Genomic DNA, 16,096 nt, shown 5'->3' on the forward strand with positions numbered 1-16,096 from the left:
TTGGCTAGTTTCATTTGCCACCAAGATGTGTGTAATGTGTCATGTGGTCTCTGGTCTGCCGTATACAACACCACTACATTGTCACTCTGTATCACGGTACAGTAACTAGGCTAGACTTCTGGCTTGATAATGACTGACAGAACATGCCCACACCCACCTCTCGCCTACCTTCTTGACTGACAGCAGACCAAATGCCTTGATGTATTGATTAAAAACAAAAACAAGAATGAGTCAACATGAACAACTGACTCAACGCTTATTTACATGTTTTGCTATGAGACATATCAAAGTGGAAATGTAGATGCATTTCCCCAAAAAAACCTTCCCTTATAGTAAAATCTAATTTTTAAAAATGTACGGGAAACACTGAAATTCTTCAGTATATGAATAGCCTCTATGCAAGAGACAGTATTTCTAGTACTGTAGTTTCAGGCTAGTTTAGATTTGGAGAAGCACTGGACTCATGTTCATCCAGGGAGCGCGAGGGCTCCGGAAGTGAGGTGGTGGAAGATTAAAGACTAAAACATCTGGACCTCATTTGTACATTGGACAGAGAAAAACTCACAATGAAAATGCTGCTATCTGTTATCATGTAAGTCTAATTAGTGACTATGGATAAAGGTAGAGGGTTTATCTGAACATTATAAGTGAAAACCATTAGCCGAAAAACGGGACTGGTGTTCATATTCTGTAGTAGGACGTTTCGACAGTGGTTTTGAGTTGGGAAATATGTGTGTGACCGGCGCGTAATGTGTGCGCGCCTCCCCGATGTTCCATAGCCTGTGAAGCTGTGTTCCACCACACGGACACTGGGAATAGAGCAACAAAGGAGAAAGTTTGAGCCTAACGAAAAGTCTCAGGCATTGTCTTTGAAATATTTTGTATTGGGATTCATTCAGTCTTCGCAGTATTACATTTTTTTGAGGTAGAGTAGTTCCAGCTATGGATTTACCTATGACCAGACGAGCCACACTGTCCAGTCGTCACCCGAACGTTTGATTGTCATCATTACTCTCGATCCAGAAGAAGACAGCGCTCACAAATCAAGTGAACTTTTGAAAATGCATTTGATTTGGAGATAGGTAGCCACATGATACAACTTTGCCGAGAACAACCACAACTACATCGGCCTACTTTGGTTTTTCTGCACCCGCCGACTTCGCCCATGGGGTAAGTGGTTTCATGTGTATACCTACCAGCCAAATTGTACAATTGTGGCGAGTGTACACTCTAAACGTGCCGTCGTTGAAAAACAAAGAAACTATCAATCAATGAACAATGTGTAGCGAGTCTGCAACACACGAGGGCGGTTATGAACTTCGCCCACTTTGGGAAGATATAGCTTATTATTTTAAATTAACCTACCCAAAGACCAATTGCACGTATTTAGTGGCAACCACTGACGTCTAATCACACAGGATTGTTTGATTAACCTTAATGATATTAGAATTGGGCAGCATGAATGATTACCTGGATCCAGTCAAACGTGTTGAGAGGTTATCTAATATATACACAGTATATAACGTAAAAGGAAACCACACACAAATTCTAAGAGAAGCTTATGGGTGTCTTGGGTCATACCTCAGTGTTCCTCAAGGTTGTAAATTATATGGTTAATCAAACAACCAGAAAATGATCCGTCAATAAATGTATTGTTTTTATTCTCCGAGAATAACAGATGTTTTGGAACGTTGTGTTTAATGAGTAACATGATCCATTCATTTTGGAACGTTGTGTTTTAATGAGTAACATGATCCATTAAATATTAACAAGCCACCGTGCCCGCTGCTGGCGGATCCACTGCTGCTCTATCTGTATTGTAGTTTGTCGAGGGGGGTGGGGCTGTGGTCCCCTGGCTTTAGCTTCGCAGGGGGCTCCCATACGTCTTGTAGCTGTTCCAAGACCCGCTGTTCCCACCTCGGGTGTTGTCGAGGTCCGCTCATCCGTCACTGTAAAGGGCGCATTGTCCTGAAAGGATGTTTTAATAAAACAAAAGGCTCCATTATACCATCTCACCGGAGCACAGCTGCTTGGTGGGTATTCGCGGGATCGGGGTCCCCGACGCCTGGGGGATTAAACCTGATTTCCATTCTAACATGTTTTCAAGAGTTCCAAAATGAATAAAGGCTAATATAGATATATTTTTAGCAACACTGTTCAGTTTTATCTTAGAAGATAAAGAAACTGTTCATAATTCTATTGTAAAAGCCTTGACCTACTTGCTGCACACTTTCACAAACCATTACATTAGGCTAACCTATCTGTCATACTGTACATGTATTATATGCTGAGGTCTTAACTGACTACAAAATCAAATCAAAGTTTATTTGTCACATGCTTTGTGACCTACAGGTGTATTCTACGGGCACTTTCCAACAATGAAGAGAGAAACATAAAACAATCCTAACACAAGGAAATAATAGACAATGAGTAACGATAACTTGGCTATCTACACTGGGTACCAGTACAGAGTTGAGGTGCAGGGGTACGAGGTCATTGAGGTAGATATGTATTATAGGTAGGGGTAAAGTGACTAGGCAACAGGATAGATAATAAACAGTAGCAGCAGTGTATGTGATGAGTCAAAAGAGAGTGCAAAAAGGTTCAATGTAGATATTTGGTTAAATAGCAGAGAGAACAGTCTATGACTTGGGTGGCTGGAGTCTTTGACAGTTTTTAGGGCCTTCCTCTGACACTGCTTGACAGTACAGTTCAGCGTGTTGAATATTAAGATGTGTGGAACAGGATATGTCATAATTGTCTGGGTTGTATGGATTTAGGTGACTGCTGTGTTGTGTGTTTATGACCTTTCTGCACCTTGGCCAAGATGAATGAAATTGTGTTTGTTAGGAGCACAGTTTTGGGTCACACTGACAATGAAAAGCATAACGCACCCTGCACGTTTCTGCTCTTTGAAAGAATAGCATTATACAAAAACACCTTACACAGACACACCCACACAGAATGAGGGTGTCGGTACTCTATTCATGGGTAAGAGAAACACAGAGATAAGCTGATAAGGAGGTACTAGTGTTTTATTACCCTGATAAAAACACCCATCCATCATTCTCTCTCCTCAGCTCTCTCTCGCTCTCCTCAGCTCTCTCTCGCTCTCCTCAGCTCTCTCTCGCTCTCCTCAGCTCTCTCTCGCTCTCCTCAGCTCTCTCTCGCTCTCCTCAGCTCTCTCTCGCTCTCCTCAGCTCTCTCTCGCTCTCCTCAGCTCTCTCTCGCTCTCCTCAGCTCTCTCTCTCTCGCTTTCCTCAGCTCTCTCTCTCTCTCTCGCTCTCCTCAGCTCTCTCTCTCTCGCTCTCCTCAGCTCTCTCTCTCTCGCTCTCCTCAGCTCTCTCTCTCTCTCTCGCTCTCCTCAGCTCTCTCTCTCTCGCTCTCCTCAGCTCTCTCTCTCTCGCTCTCCTCAGCTCTCTCTCCTCAGCGCTCTCTCTCTCTCCTCAGCGCTCTCTCTCTCTCCTCAGCGCTCTCTCTCTCTCCTCAGCTCTCTCTCTCTCTCCTCAGCTCTCTCTCTTCAGTGTGCTGGTCATTAAGCCTCTCTAAAATGTTAAAAGCTCCTGATGACATTAGCTCATGCTTAACTAATGGCAACAGAGTGCTAAGCTAACTGAATGCTCAGATACACATGGGAGCCACTACAGACAAAAAGCACCAAATAAAGACAAGCAAACATTTCTCCATGATAACACCATTTGAGAGGGGTGGTGGGTAGGAGAGGGACATACATTGAGTGTACAAAACATTAAGAACACATACTCCTTCCAAGACTGACCAGGGGAATCCAGGTGAAAGCTGTGATCCCTTATTGATGTCACTTGTTAAATCCACTTCAATCAGTGTAGATGAAGGGGAGGAGACGGTTAAAGAAGGATTTTTCAGCCTTGAGACAGTTGAGACATGGATTGTGTATGTGTGCCATTCAGAGGGTGAATGGGCAAGACACAAGATTGAAGTGCCTTTGAACAGGTTATGGTAGTAGGTGCCAGGCACACTGGTTTGTGGCAAGAACTACAACACTGCTGGGTTTTTCACAGTCAACAGTTTCCTGTGTGTATCAAGAATGGTCCACCACCCAAAGGATATCCAGCCAACTTGACACAACTGTGGGAAGCATTAGAGTCAACATGGGCCAGCATCCCTGTGGAATGCTTTCGACACCTTGTAGAGTCCATGCCCCGGCAAATTGAGGCTGTTCTGAGGGTAGGTGGGGAGGTGTTCTTAATGTTTGGTGTACTCAGTGTATGTAGGTGGAGAAGAATAGCAGGTGTGAGATGGGGATGTTGTGGGAGTGCTGTGGGTTGTGTCGGGTGTGGATGGGACGCCTGTGCTACCGGGGGCTGGCCGACAGGCTGGAGATAGATATAACCTGATCCAGGCAACTGGCCGTCTGCTTTGCGACCATGTGACCTCACGGCTCATTACACTAGAACAAAACACGCCACGCCACCGCCACAACTGACCTCTGCCAACCCTCTTCACACATGTTCACTTCACACACTCTCATCTCTGGCCCAAGTGACAGAGCCCTGGAGTGCTGCTGTTAACAGCTCCAATACACCGGCAGTCAACCATCCACACAGTGTAACCAGGCAGACATGACAGCAGCATCCACACAGTGTAACCAGGCAGACATGACAGCAGCATCCACACAGTGTAACCAGGCAGACATGACAGCAGCACCACACAGTGTAACCAGGCAGACATGACAGCAGCAACCACACAGTGTAACCAGGCAGACATGACAGCAGCATCCACACAGTGTAACCAGGCAGACATGACAGCAGCATCCACACAGTGTAACCAGGCAGACATGACAGCAGCAACCACACAGTGTAACCAGGCAGACATGACAGCAGCATCCACACAGTGTAACCAGGCAGACATGACAGCAGCAACCACTTAGTGTAACCAGGTGGACATGACAGCAGCATCCTCACAGTGTAACTAGGTGGACATGGCAGCAGCATCAACACAGTGTAACCAGGCAGACATGACAGCAGCATCCACACAGTGTAACCAGGCAGACATGACAGCAGCAACCACACAGTGTAACCAGGCAGACATGACAGCAGCATCCACACAGTGTAACCAGGCGGTGTAACCAGGCGGACATGACAGCAGCAACCACACAGTGTAACCAGGCGGACATGACAGCAGCAACCACACAGTGTAACCAGGCGGACATGACAGCAGCAACCACACAGTGTAACCAGGCGGACATGACAGCAGCAACCACACAGTGTAACCAGGCAGACATGACAGCAGCAACCACACAGTGTAACCAGGCAGACATGACAGCAGCAACCACACAGTGTAACCAGGCAGACATGACAGCAGCATCCACACAGTGTAACCAGGCGGTGTAACCAGGCGGACATGACAGCAGCAACCACACAGTGTAACCAGGCGGACATGACAGCAGCAACCACACAGTGTAACCAGGCGGACATGACAGCAGCAACCACACAGTGTAACCAGGCGGACATGACAGCAGCAACCACAAAGTGTAACCAGGCGGACATGACAGCAGCAACCACACAGTGTAACCAGGAGGACATGACAGCAGCATCCACACAGTGTAACCAGGCGGACATGACAGCAGCATCCACACAGTGTAACCAGGCGGACATGACAGCAGCATCCACACAGTGTAACCAGGCAGACATGACAGCAGCATCCACACAGTGTAACCAGGCGGACATGACAGCAGCATCCACACAGTGTAACCAGGCAGACATGACAGCAGCAACCACACAGTGTAACCAGGCAGACATGACAGCAGCATCCACACAGTGTAACCAGGCGGTGTAACCAGGCGGACATGACAGCAGCAACCACACAGTGTAACCAGGCGGACATGACAGCAGCAACCACACAGTGTAACCAGGCGGACATGACAGCAGCATCCACACAGTGTAACCAGGCGGACATGACAGCAGAAACCACACAGTGTAACCAGGAGGACATGACAGCAGCATCCACACAGTGTAACCAGGCGGACATGACCGCAGCATCCACACAGTGTAACCAGGCGGACATGACAGCAGCAACCACACAGTGTAACCAGGCGGACATGACAGCAGCATCCACACAGTGTAGCCAGGCAGACATGACAGCAGCATCCACACAGTGTAGCCAGGCAGACATGACAGCAGCAACCACACAGTGTAACCAGAAGGACATGACAGCAGCATCCACACAGTGTAACCAGGCAGACATGACAGCAGCATCCACACAGTGTAACCAGGCAGACATGACAGCAGCATCCACACAGTGTAACCAGGCAGACATGACAGCAGCATCCACACAGTGTAACCAGGCAGACATGACAGCAGCATCCACACAGTGTAACCAGGCAGACATGACAGCAGCATCCACACAGTGTAACCAGGAGACATGACAGCAGCATCCACACAGTGTAACCAGGAGACATGACAGCAGCAACCACACAGTGTAACCAGGCAGACATGACAGCAGAAACCACACAGTGTAACCAGGAGGACATGACAGCAGCATCCACACAGTGTAACTAGGCGGACATGACAGCAGCATCCACACAGTGTAACCAGGCGGACATGACAGCAGCAACCACACAGTGTAACCAGGCGGACATGACAGCAGCATCCACACAGTGTAACCAGGCAGACATGACAGCAGCATCCACACAGTGTAACCAGGCAGACATGACAGCAGAAACCACACAGTGTAACCAGGAGGACATGACAGCAGCATCCACACAGTGTAACCAGGCAGACATGACAGCAGCATCCACACAGTGTAACTAGGCAGACATGACAGCAGCAACCACTTAGTGTAACCAGGTGGACATGACAGCAGCATCCTCACAGTGTAACTAGGTGGACATGGCAGCAGCATCAACACAGTGTAACCAGGCGGACATGACAGCAGCATCCATACAGTGTAACCAGGCAGACATGACAGCAGCATCCACACAGTGTAACCAGGCAGACATGACAGCAGCAACCACACAGTGTAACCAGGCAGACATGACAGCAGCATCCACACAGTGTAACCAGGCAGACTTACTGTTAAAGAGCCCGTGAGCCCCAGGGTCACCAAAGCCTACTGAACGGAGGCTGCGAGGAGAAGTAGCGCGTGGGAAATGCAAGTCAAATCAATGGACGAATAAATAAACCAATGTCGAAAGTAAACAGATGGGTAAATAAATGGATGATAATTCAGCAGTGGGAACTGGATGTGTGGGATTATTTCTTGGCCAGGTCGGAAGCCGGGTCACATGGGGGTTGAAGTCGGAGGGAGATGTGGGTGGGGTCGTCCCTAAAGGATGCTCATGTTTCAGCTCCAATCCTGGGAGAGCGAGGCCGCTAATACGAGCAGTGAGAAGGCTTTGTCCTTAGGGACGCCGAAGCCTCTCGTTGTCTACTACACACAACCACTTTACTTTAGTCAGCCATTTCTAAAGGGGTACGAACATCGGAAAGATCAGAGAAGGGAACAACGTTCTGGCTTGAACAGGCAGGGTTAAACGGAAACAGTCACGAGTCAATCCACTAAGAGCTGCAGTACTGACTAAAAATGTATCACAGTCAATGTGTGTAATGCCTTTACAGGGGTGGATCCCCAAATAAATGTAGAAAGTGATCAAAACAAATGTAGTTAGTGCAATACATTTTCTAGATAAAAGGGTGAGTAGCACATCGTTTTTAAATGTGTGCATGCTCTTCCCCCTCGGGAAAACATCAGCTGATTCAAAGGGGGTGTGGCGGGTATTAAAACACTTCTGCGCTACCTGCCGTGAGGATCAGTGGCTGCTGAGGGGAGGACGGCTGATAATAATGGCTGAAATGGAGCGAATGGAATGGCAACCAACACATGGAAACCATGTGTTTGATGTATTTGAGACCATTCCCCTCCAGCCATTACTATTGCATCCTCCCCAATTAAGGTGCCACCAACCTCCTGTGGTGTGGAAACTCTTGTGCATCCTCTGTCGAAGTTGGTAATCGAGGAGGGGAGCATCCTCGTTTGTCCGCCTACTAACGAATTGACACTTGACTACTTATTGGTTTTACCGGGTCATGGAGGAGAGAGGAAGGAGAAGTCAATGAGAGGACGGTCTTCTGCCCAAATGAGAATCTCCACTAGCCTGAAAAACACTTTTCCTGGGTGTGGCAGCTGTAGCAAAATAAGTGCCTTCTGTTCGCAGGCTGCAGAAGTACAAGCTGCAACAAACAGCTGACAACATGTAGCTTTCTGATACACAGCCAAGAACTGGGAGTGCCTCCGATCAGGAAATATATGGCCTGCTCTGCTTTTTTTCCCATTCCCAACATCTTACACAGACACATGCAACTATATCAAAACATAATCTGTCTAACACAGACGTGCCCTCAGGAATACTTTATAAATATTTAGTTGAGCAGACATTTGGAGGAGGGAAAGGTTTGGTGTATTTCAGTCCAGGATGATGTTTAAACTCCTTATCCAAATCCAACAGCTTTAAAAGGTCCTGTTACATCTCCCGTCTTCTCTAGTCGCTTAACCATAAACGTATCCATGGCTACACACCCTAATACCCTCACCAACATACCGGCATGCCTGACATATCATTAAAGGCATTTGGTTCAAATCATCCCTCACAGTTGTGGTAAAGGCATGTCTGTATCATACAGTATTGTTAACTTCCCTGTGGACCACCCATATACTTAGAGAAACTTTCTGCCAGTCTAAGTAATTATGCTAAGAAAGGTTATTGGATTGCAGTATTGGATCTTTCATCCATGGCACATGAAACAATAACAAACCACCTCAACATTTTCATTTTGGTTTTGTGGCTTTCGAAGAAGGCGACAACACTTTGAAAACTGTACAGTGTACAAGCACTATTCTACTGTGATTTACGGTAGGGAGGGAGCATGGTTAATCAATGTGGTCAGATTGTGGATTCCTGGTGTCTGGTCAATCCCAGCCAGTGGTCATGTTTCACTGATGTTGGAGCAGGTACACATGGAGATGTGTGGTTTGGAACCCCCCTCCCTCGTCATCCCTCCATTCTGGCAGCCATTGTTATTCTGAGCTGGCTTTGTTTGTCCAGCTGGAAGAAAAGCTGTGCTTCTTCAACCCCCCACAGGGAGAAGGAAGGAGACAAGGAGTTGGAGTCAGGCCTCTCAGATTTAAAGTTCTTAGAGCAGTGTTGGACCCGCTTACTGAGACTTAGAACTCTGAAAGAAGGTCTGTTCCATTAACAACATATTGGAGATACATCTCTGTGTGATTATGAATAAAGATGGATGTGGCAGACTGACAGACTCTGTATTGGCTGGCCTACTTCCTCTCATTAACTGACTGACATACTGAAATGGGATTTTAAGTGAACTGCACAAATTAAAACACACACCACGAGTAACTGAACTGGAGTGAGGTCATGCAACAGTTCAGAATGCTTTATAGGAGTTGGCGGATCTATTGGAAATGGACGATGTTTGTCTCAACCAAACGTGACAACAGGTCAAATGTTGTAACTCTTGTGAGATCATCTCTCTGCTCCCGGTCAAAGTCAAGTAGCCGTTTTCTCACTGCCCTCAAAACCATACCCCCACAGCATGACAGAGTACTGTCAGACCTGCTCATAATATTATACCATACATACACATGTATACACATACAACTGTTCCATCAAGGGACTTTTAGAGAGGTTGCAAGGCAGTGAAATACACTGCTCAAAAAAATTAAGGGAACACTTAAACAACACAATGTAACTCCAAGTCAATCACACTTCTGTGAAATCAAACTGTCCACTTAGGAAGCAACACTGATTGACAATACATTTCACATGCTGTTGTGCAAATGGAATAGACAAAAGGTGGAAATTATAGGCAATTAGCAAGACACCCCCAATAAAGGATTGGTTCTGCAGGTGGTGACCACAGACCACTTCTCAGTTCCTATGCTTCCTGGCTGATGTTTTGGTCACTTTTGAATGCGGGCGGTGCTTTCACTCTAGTGGTAGCATGAGACAGAGTCTACAACCCACACAAGTGGCTCAGGTAGTGCAGCTCATCCAGGATGGCACATCAATGCGAGCTGTGGCAAGAAGGTTTGCTGTGTCTGTCAGCGTAGTGTCCAGAGCATGGAGGCGCTACCAGGAGACAGGCCAGTACATTAGGAGACGTGGAGGAGGCCGTAGGAGGGCAACAACCCAGCAGCAGGACCGCTACCTCCGCCTTTGTGCAAGGAGGAGCACTGCCAGAGCCCTGAAAAATGACCTCCAGCAGGCCACAAATGTGCATTGACTTGGAGTTACATCGTGTTGTTTAAGTGTTCCCTTTATTTTTTTGAGCAGTGTAGTTGTAGCATGGCCCAAAATCCCAAATATTTTCAGCTGTTATTGTGACTGCTGTATACATACCACCTCAGGCCAATCAAAATAATAAACTGGCGCTTAACAAACTGTACAATGCTATAAACAAGCAGGAAACCCTACACCCAGCGGCCGCCTTTCTGGTGATTTTAATTCGACATCACTAAGACACGCGATGTCCCACTTCCATCAACACGTCTCCAACGCCGCTAGGGGAGAAAGTCCTAGACCACTGCTATTCTACCCATAAGAAAGCATACAATGTCCTCCCTCGTCTGCCATTCGTCAAATCAGATCATGACTCCGTACTCTTGCTTCCTGTTGACAAGCGGAAGCTGAAACAGGAAGTACCTGCGATTTGCTCTGTTGAGAAATGGTCACCAGAATCAGAGGGTATGCTTCAGGACTGCTTTGCTAGCGCTGGTTGGAATGTGTTCTGAGACTCCACCGATTAACGTCGATGTGATTCCCACCTCTGTCAATGGCTTCATTAGAAAATGCATCGGCAACGTTGTACCCACGGTCAGGGTTTGCTGCTTCCTCAATTAAAAGCTCTGGATTAACACTGAGGTTGGCGCTAAACTAAAGAGCAGGGCTACCACACACAGCGCTATCGCAGACAACCCTGATGCTACGGCCAAAGACCGGAATAATTACAAGAAGGCCCGCTATGACTTCCGCAGTGTCAAACGAGCAAAAGGACAACATAGGAATAAGGTGGAATCATATTACACAGGCTCCAACACCCGCCCCATGAGCAGAGGCTACAGTCTATTACGGGTTACAAAGGAAGACCCAACAGTGATCTGCTCAACGATGCCTCTTTACCAGATGAACTCAATGCATGTTATGTACGCTTTGACAACAGCAACATCGAGCCGGGTGTGAGGGCTGGGGACTGGGTGATCTCACTCTCTCTGAGGCCAACGTGAGAAAGGCTTTTAAATCAGGTCAACACCTTCAAGTCCGCGGGCCCTGACGGTATTCCAGGGTTCATTCTCAGAGCATGCGCAGAAGAGCTGACAGGCATATTCACAGTAATTTTCAATCTCTCTTTGTCCCAGTCTGTAATTCCCCACATGTCTTAAGATGACCACAATCATCCCTGTTCCTAAGTACTCTAAGGCTTCATGCCACAATGATTACCGTACTGTAGCACTCACTTCTGTAATCATTTGAGAGGCTGGTTATGGCACACACTAACTCCACCATCCCAGCAACTCTAGACCCAATCCAATTGGCATCCTGCCCCAACAGATCCATATATGACTCATTCTCAATTGCTCTCCACACTGCCCTCACCCACCTAGATAAGAGGAATACCTATGTGAGAATGCGGTTCATTGGCTACAGCTCAGCGTTCAACACTATTATCCTCTACAAACTCGTCACCAAGCTTAGGACTCTGGGTCTGAACACCTCTCTCTGCAACTGGATCTTGGACTTTCTGATGGGCAGACCCCAGGTGGGGAGGGTAGGCAACATCACCTCCATTACGCTGACCCTTCACGCAGGGGCCCCACAGGGGTGTATGCTTAGTCCCCTCCTGTATTCCCGGTTCAGCCACGACTATGCGGTCACGCATGACTCCAACACCATTATCAGTTTGCTGATGACACGATGGTGGTAGGTCTGATGACTGCCGACGATGAGTCGGCATACAGGGAGGAGGTCAGTGACTTGACAGTGTGGTGCTTGAGCAACAACCTCTCCCTCAATGTCAGCAAGACCAAGGAGCTCGTCGTGGACTACAGGAAACGGGGGGCAGGGTCGACCACGCCCCCATCCATATCGACAGGCCGGCAGTGGAGCAGGTAGACAGCTTTAAGTTCCTCATTGTCCAAATCACTAAAGACTTAAAATGGTCCAAACGCACAGTCGTGAAGAAGGCGCAACATCGCCTCTGCCACCTCAAGAGGTTGAAAAAGTTTGGCATGGGCCCTCATCCTCAAAATGTTCTACAGGTGTACCATTGAGATCATATTGAATGGCTGCATCACCGCTTGGTATAGCAATAGTACCATCCTCGATCGCATGGCGCTACAGAGGGTTGTGCGGACAGCCTAGTACATTACTGGGTCCGAGCTCCCTGCCATCCAGGACCTCTATTAGGAAGTGTGAAAAGAAGGCCTGGAAAATCATCAAAGATCCCAACCACCGAAGCCATAGACAATTGATGAGGGAATTTATATGCTTCAAGGTAATGATTAAAGAATTCCACCCTGAAACGAAACTATTAGTGATTATTAGTTTATGTAGCATGTATAATGAATAATTAAAGTATAAAACGTAAGTCCAGTAAGGTTTGGTAGAGACATGTGAGGGAGAGAAATGTGTTAGTGTGTGTGTGACTAAGGAGATACCGAGAACAATTGAACTATGCATGACTTGAACTGGCTAGAACTCTGAGAAACTTACGATAGGACAGGGATTCCTTTCAAGGTTCCTCTAATCTCGGGGGAATGGAACTGTCGGCTTGGTAGTGATAAACAATGGATACAACTCACCTACTGTTCGTGTGTATGCATGTGCATAGGATATCTACTGTTTGTGTGGAGGTATGTGCGTAAGTAGGGAGTGAGTTATAAAATGGATGTCTTTGTATTATGGACTTCAGAGTGCTCTCGTGAATAAACTGTACGAACCTTTTGTATAAGCTGAGTTTTTGCCTAATTATTATTAAACCCAGGGTCTTACAAACCTTGGGGATTGGTCAAAGTTTATTGATTGTTAGTTATCATTGGGATTGAAAATCTGATGACAACAATTTTCTCAGCTGCCGCACGGCAAGAGGTACCGGAGTATCAAGTCTGACACCAACAGGCTCTTGAACAGCTTCTATGCCCAAGCAATACGACTGATAAATAGCTAACAAAATAGCTACACGGACCGAGTTTAACTTGTATCTTTATTGACCTTTTATTTCAGTATTTGCACTGTCTATGCACACTCACAGCCCTACACACCCACTGTCACTCCAACACACACACACAAACACTCTATCATTCGCTCACTCATACATAATATGCACATACATTTATACTGACTCTACACACCCGCACACCCACTCACATGCAAGCTGCTGCTACTCTGTTTTATCTTATATCCTGTTGCCTAGTTCCCTTACCCCTATACATATCTACCTCCATCACTCCAGTATCCCTGTCACCTTACCCCTATACATATCTACCTCCATCACTCTAGTATCCCTGTCACCTTACCCCTATACATATCTACCTCCATCACTCTAGTATCCCTGTCCCCTTACCCCTATACATATCTACCTCCATCACTCTAGTATCCCTGTCCCCTTACCCCTATACATATCTACCTCCATCACTCTAGTATCCCTGTCCCCTTACCCCTATACATATCTACCTCCATCCCTCCAGTATCCCTGTCCCCTAATCCCTATACATATCTACCTCCATCACTCCAGTATCCCTGTCCCCCTTACCCCATTTCACTGTACTTGTGCAGGTGCCTTGAAACATAACCTCTTGGGTTGTTTCCATACAGCTCACTCTGCCTCTGTATGTGGTCTGCTTCTACCATCTACTATAACTGTATGTTACAGGAGTACTTCAGTTCGTGTCCAGTCTCAGGGGGGATTGGCGCTCTTCTATGTCAGTGCTCGGGAGGTCTCTGGATGTCAAAATATCCTTGTTGTTTTTCAGGAGACACATTGCCTAGCTCTTGTTAGTATTTTTAAGGAAATGTCATCCTGTCCTGAAACTTTGTTGACTGTTTGTGGAGAGTGTTCTAGCACTAGGCAACCATGTATTTTTCTGACGTCAAAGCTCTGAATACAGGTCTGTATTAATAAAATATGGAAGACCTCAATGCAGCATCTAAATAGAGACTGAAAGCAGTCAGAACTGCGTTGTCCCCCTCTGTTCACCCCTATAGATGATATCATATTTTTTTAATACATTTCTCATCTCTCTCATTGGCACCATCCCCCTCGCCTCTATTGTGGCCTCCCAGCTCTCTGTCCCGTGACAGTCTGCTGTTATTGATGCATAGAAAGACCACAGGAACATCAGAGGAACAAGCATGCAGTTTGTAGTGTCACAGTCACTGCTTGCACCCTCACCACCAATTTGTGTACACACACAAACACAACTAATATTGCACACCCATACAGAGATGCCTCAAAGCATTTGGAATCCGCTTCTATAGTGCTTACATTCATTAACATGCATACACACACATGCATGCTGATGCTGTGCGCGATCACAAACCCTCATTACACACAGTTATCCTAGCCAGGCAATCGAATAGAACCGGAGTAGGGTTGGAGTCCAAGTTCTAGCATCAGGTCAGAATAGGAGCAGGGAGCAGGGACAAAGGAAAGGTGAATGTGCATTCAAAGCCTATTCCTTTAGGAATATCTCACTGTGTTAAACAACACAGAGATGTGTGAGAATAGCAGCACTGTTGAAACGTGAAACTAGCACACCTCATCCTCCCTTGAGCTCAGCTGTTAGTTCCATATCTGACCCATAATGGAACACATTGTTCCAAACTAAAGTGTTCTGATCCAGACCAACCGGTTATGTTCAGGTCCAACAGCAGAACAGAGCTCCTTGTCCCCCCCCACTGCTCTGAGCGGGCCAGGATACTGGTTCAAGACTGACTTGTCCTGCTGAAACTCTACTGTGCCTTGCGCTCACATTCATTTCAGTTCCAGAGCTGGATGGAGACAAGCAGACCTCCCGGCTGAGTGTAAATATTCCGAGCCTTACCTCTGTGGTTTACCAGTAATGTGACTAGTGTGTACGTGTCTTAGTGTCGTGACAACATTAGCATGCTGTTAGCTTTTACCACCACGCTTCCTTTGTGATACTAACCACGTTTCCATCCACAGTTTTAATCCAAGTAAGGTCATACTGTATAAATAAATCACGACAGCTATGATGGAAACCAAGTGTAGGTACAATTGTTTTTAAATGCAGACAGATCATTTGTTCCTTTGACATGGTGGGATCTTTTTGTGTCTGTAAAATGTATTCATGCGTGAAATGGAGGTGGAAACACCTTTTATGCACAGATATTGATATAATAACCATCATATCAAAGTAAACTCTGAGTCACGCAATGATTTGTTGTGTGGTCCTCCCATTACGACTCAGGAAACCATGCACTTTATTAGGCTACAGATGAAATAAGTTACGGTGAACTTCACAGGGTGGTGAAAGGGCACGGTGATCTTGATGCTCCTTTCCAATAAATGTTGAGGGTCTTATTCTGGTGACATGATGATCGATGCTTGACTGCCGTTTGACAAATACAAAATATTCTCGCTCTTATCCATAATCTCATCATGTAGGCTACCCTACCCTCACTGTATCTGTGAGCTGTTGGCTAGAGTGCACGGACCAAGACTAGAATAGGAACATTTGCTATTTAACAAAACATTTTGTGACAAAACTATCGGTAGAGTTGAAAAATGTAATGGAAACCCTTTTAACTTTTTAGATTTTTATTTGGTACAAGCAAAAAACAATGTCATTGCACTGATTTTTATCCGCAACAAGTCCGTTTGGTTGAAACACGCTAACTGGTGGGAAAATTCACATTTTCTTTATGCTGATGTTAGACTATTCGCATGAAAATCTGTCGCCAATTGGATGGAAACCTAGTTACTGTGATCTCTTGAGCAACATATAACAGCTCAGGTTGTTGCGAACTTTTCATGTGAAATGAGTGTTGATAAGATGTGGGGTTAAGATGGCTCAGGGTGTC

General features: G+C 46.3%; 2 protein-coding genes across 3 annotated transcripts in view; both read left to right on the plus strand.

The window, feature by feature from the left end:
- Positions 1–1,081: 1,081 nt before the first annotated feature.
- LOC129833157 (sphingosine 1-phosphate receptor 2-like) overlaps positions 1,082–16,096 on the plus strand; it is a 40,029-nt gene continuing 25,014 nt past the window's right edge. Inside the window, exon 1 of the mRNA XM_055897507.1 lies at positions 1,082–1,170. The gene's annotated coding sequence lies outside the window, so the exon portion shown is untranslated. The remainder of the gene's footprint in view (positions 1,171–16,096) is intronic.
- LOC129833144 (DNA (cytosine-5)-methyltransferase 1-like) overlaps positions 1,091–16,096 on the plus strand; it is a 75,682-nt gene continuing 60,676 nt past the window's right edge. For both annotated transcript variants that reach the window (XM_055897472.1, XM_055897473.1), the window contains exon 1: positions 1,091–1,170. In XM_055897472.1, the coding sequence (XP_055753447.1) occupies positions 1,091–1,170 (80 nt within the window). The remainder of the gene's footprint in view (positions 1,171–16,096) is intronic.

This window comes from Salvelinus fontinalis, chromosome 34 (assembly GCF_029448725.1).
Source record: "Salvelinus fontinalis isolate EN_2023a chromosome 34, ASM2944872v1, whole genome shotgun sequence".
In the NCBI taxonomy this organism is placed as follows: domain Eukaryota; kingdom Metazoa; phylum Chordata; class Actinopteri; order Salmoniformes; family Salmonidae; genus Salvelinus; species Salvelinus fontinalis.